General features: G+C 36.3%; 1 protein-coding gene across 1 annotated transcript in view; it reads left to right on the top strand.

Annotated features, from left to right (window-relative positions):
• The first annotated feature begins 1452 nt into the window (after window positions 1-1452).
• The window catches only part of LOC137645271 (uncharacterized), a 1104-nt gene continuing 56 nt past the window's right edge, over window positions 1453-2500 (top strand). Inside the window, exon 1 of the mRNA XM_068378090.1 lies at window positions 1453-2500. This exon is cut by the window's right edge and continues 56 nt beyond it. Coding sequence (XP_068234191.1) covers window positions 1453-2500 — 1048 coding nt within the window.

Raw genomic sequence — 2500 nt, 5'->3', positions numbered from 1 at the left:
AATCGTGACCTATTCGGAAAGTTGTTGGAATACCTTTTGAGTGAAAAGAAATCAATGAAATACCTTAATGCTAATATTAGAAGCAATAATAATATTAAGGCTAAAGTGAATTATACCTGCAGTTATGAAGATCAGCGTAGTACAAAGCAAGGAAGAGAGTCAGATGTGATGGAAAGGATAGCAGGACTTGAAAATGCTATTACAAATATCACTGACCTTCTCACTAAAATTACAGAAGAAAATGCTGAACGGAACAGGAATAAGATCAGTGACAACACAAGGCTGCATAGGTGCTGGTATCATGGCTCAGATGGACATGATATCTTAGACTGTACAACTTTCCAGAACTTGAGTATCAATGACAGAATGGAGAGTGTAAAGAAGAAAGGTATTTGCTTTAATTGCCTTAATGGTGTTCACATAGCAAGAAAATGTCTAAAGAAGTCCAGATGTAATACTGTAGATGTTAACAATGAAACTTGTGGGAAACTTCATCATACTATTATACATGAGGGATTCGTAACAGGAAATTCCTTTGTAAGTCTGAAAAGAAACGGTGTTTTATTTATGGTTAACAAGATCAAGTGTGGTAATCGGGAGTTACAAACTTTATTTGACTCAGGAGCTGATATAACAATGATCAGAAATGATATGGCTAAGGCATTGGGACTGAAAGGAAAATGTGTCAGAATAGCTCTGACTAAATTGGGCGACAAAACTGTGACATACAGTAGTAAAGAGTATGATCTGGTTTTAACCGACAAGGATGGGAATGATGTCAATGTTACTGCTTATGGAATCGATGACATTACATCTCAAGTCGGTAAGGTAGATTTATCAAAAGTGAAACATTTATTCAAGGGTGTTAATGTATGTGCATTAGATAGACCTTATGGGAAAATAGATCTCCTAATTGGTTCTGATTATTGCTCTTTAATTCCAACAGTTAAGGAAACTGTGGCTGAAAATTTACAGCTCAGGAAATCACAGTTTGGAATGTGTGTGTATGGCAGTCATCCCGACATTGTTACCTTATCAGTGTTTAGGAGTAATCCAGGCATTAGCATTAATCATGTTTCCAGTACAATATCCGACTATGATATATCTGTAGAACCCGTAATTGATATTACAGCACAGATAAATGATTTCTTCACCATTGAACACTTAGGAACTGATTGTAATCCCAGATGTGGTAGTTGTCGTTGTGGGAAATGTGCAACAGGCAATGGCAATTATAGTATAAAAGAGGAAAAGGAGCTGGCTCTTATTGAAAGTGGGTTGATGTATTACCCAAGCAGAAAAGAATGGTCTGCTTAATTTCCATGGACTAAGGATCCCAAACTGTTGCAAAATAATGTATCTGTAGCTGTAGCTAGACTGAAAGGCACAGAGAAAAGATTGATGAAACTGGGTTCAGACTATGCTCAAGCTTATAATGACCAGATACTTAACATGACAAAGCGCAATGTAATTCGGAAGTTATCCGATGAAGAGGTTAAAAACTATGTTGGTCCTGTCACATACATTCAACATCATGAAGTGTTAAAACCAGGATCTGTATCAACCCCATTGAGAATTGTTTTTGATTCATCAGCAAAGTATATGGGCCAGTCTCTAAATAGTTTTTGGGCAAAGGGCCCTTATATTTTGAACTCAATGTTTGGTATATTACTAAGATTTCGTGAAAAGACTATAGGCATAGCTGGTGACATAAGCAAAATGTATAATTGCATTAAGCTTCCAGAATTAGAACAACATGTACATAGATTTGTTTGGAGAAATTTGCAAAGTAATCGCAAACCTGATCACTATGTAATGACATGCATGGGTTTCGAGGATAGGCCCTCAGGAATTATTGCAATGTTAGCTCTCAGACATACTGCAGAATTGTCGGTAAAAGACTTCCCAGAAGCATCACGTGTGATAATGACTAATTCCTATGTAGATGACATAATCCATTCTGTTGAGAGTAAAGCCGAGGCATTTACCCTAATCAGAGATATTGAAAATGTACTCTCTAAAGGCAGTTTTAAAATTAAACGATGGACCATTACTGGAGATAATGAGCATTCTGACTTTGAAGTGTCCCAGAATAGTAATGAAAGAATACTTGGCCTTAACTGGCAATGCAATAAGGATGTGTTTTATTTTAAAAGTAAATTAAATTTCTCTCCAAAATATAAGGGTGTAAGAACAGAACCAGACTTAAACAAGTTGAATTTCTTTGAAAATATACCTTCAGTTTTAACAAAAAGGTTTGTCGTCAGTCAGATGTGTTCTGTTTACGATCCACTGGGGTTTTTGCTTCCATTCACACTAAAAGCAAAGATTTTGCTACGAGACACTGTAAAATGTGACTTTAAATTGGGATGGGACGATCCCTTGCCTTCCTATTTAAAAGAACAGTGGATGTCATACTTTTGTGAATTATTTGGCACTGAAACTCTGCATTTTGAAAGGAATGTTAAGCCAACCTCAGTCAAAGGATTGCCTTTACTTG

The sequence above is a fragment of the Palaemon carinicauda genome, chromosome 8 (genome assembly GCF_036898095.1).
Source record: "Palaemon carinicauda isolate YSFRI2023 chromosome 8, ASM3689809v2, whole genome shotgun sequence".
NCBI classification, from domain to species: domain Eukaryota; kingdom Metazoa; phylum Arthropoda; class Malacostraca; order Decapoda; family Palaemonidae; genus Palaemon; species Palaemon carinicauda.
Note: the sequence above shows the minus strand (reverse complement) of the source record. Positions and strands in the feature narration are given on the sequence as shown.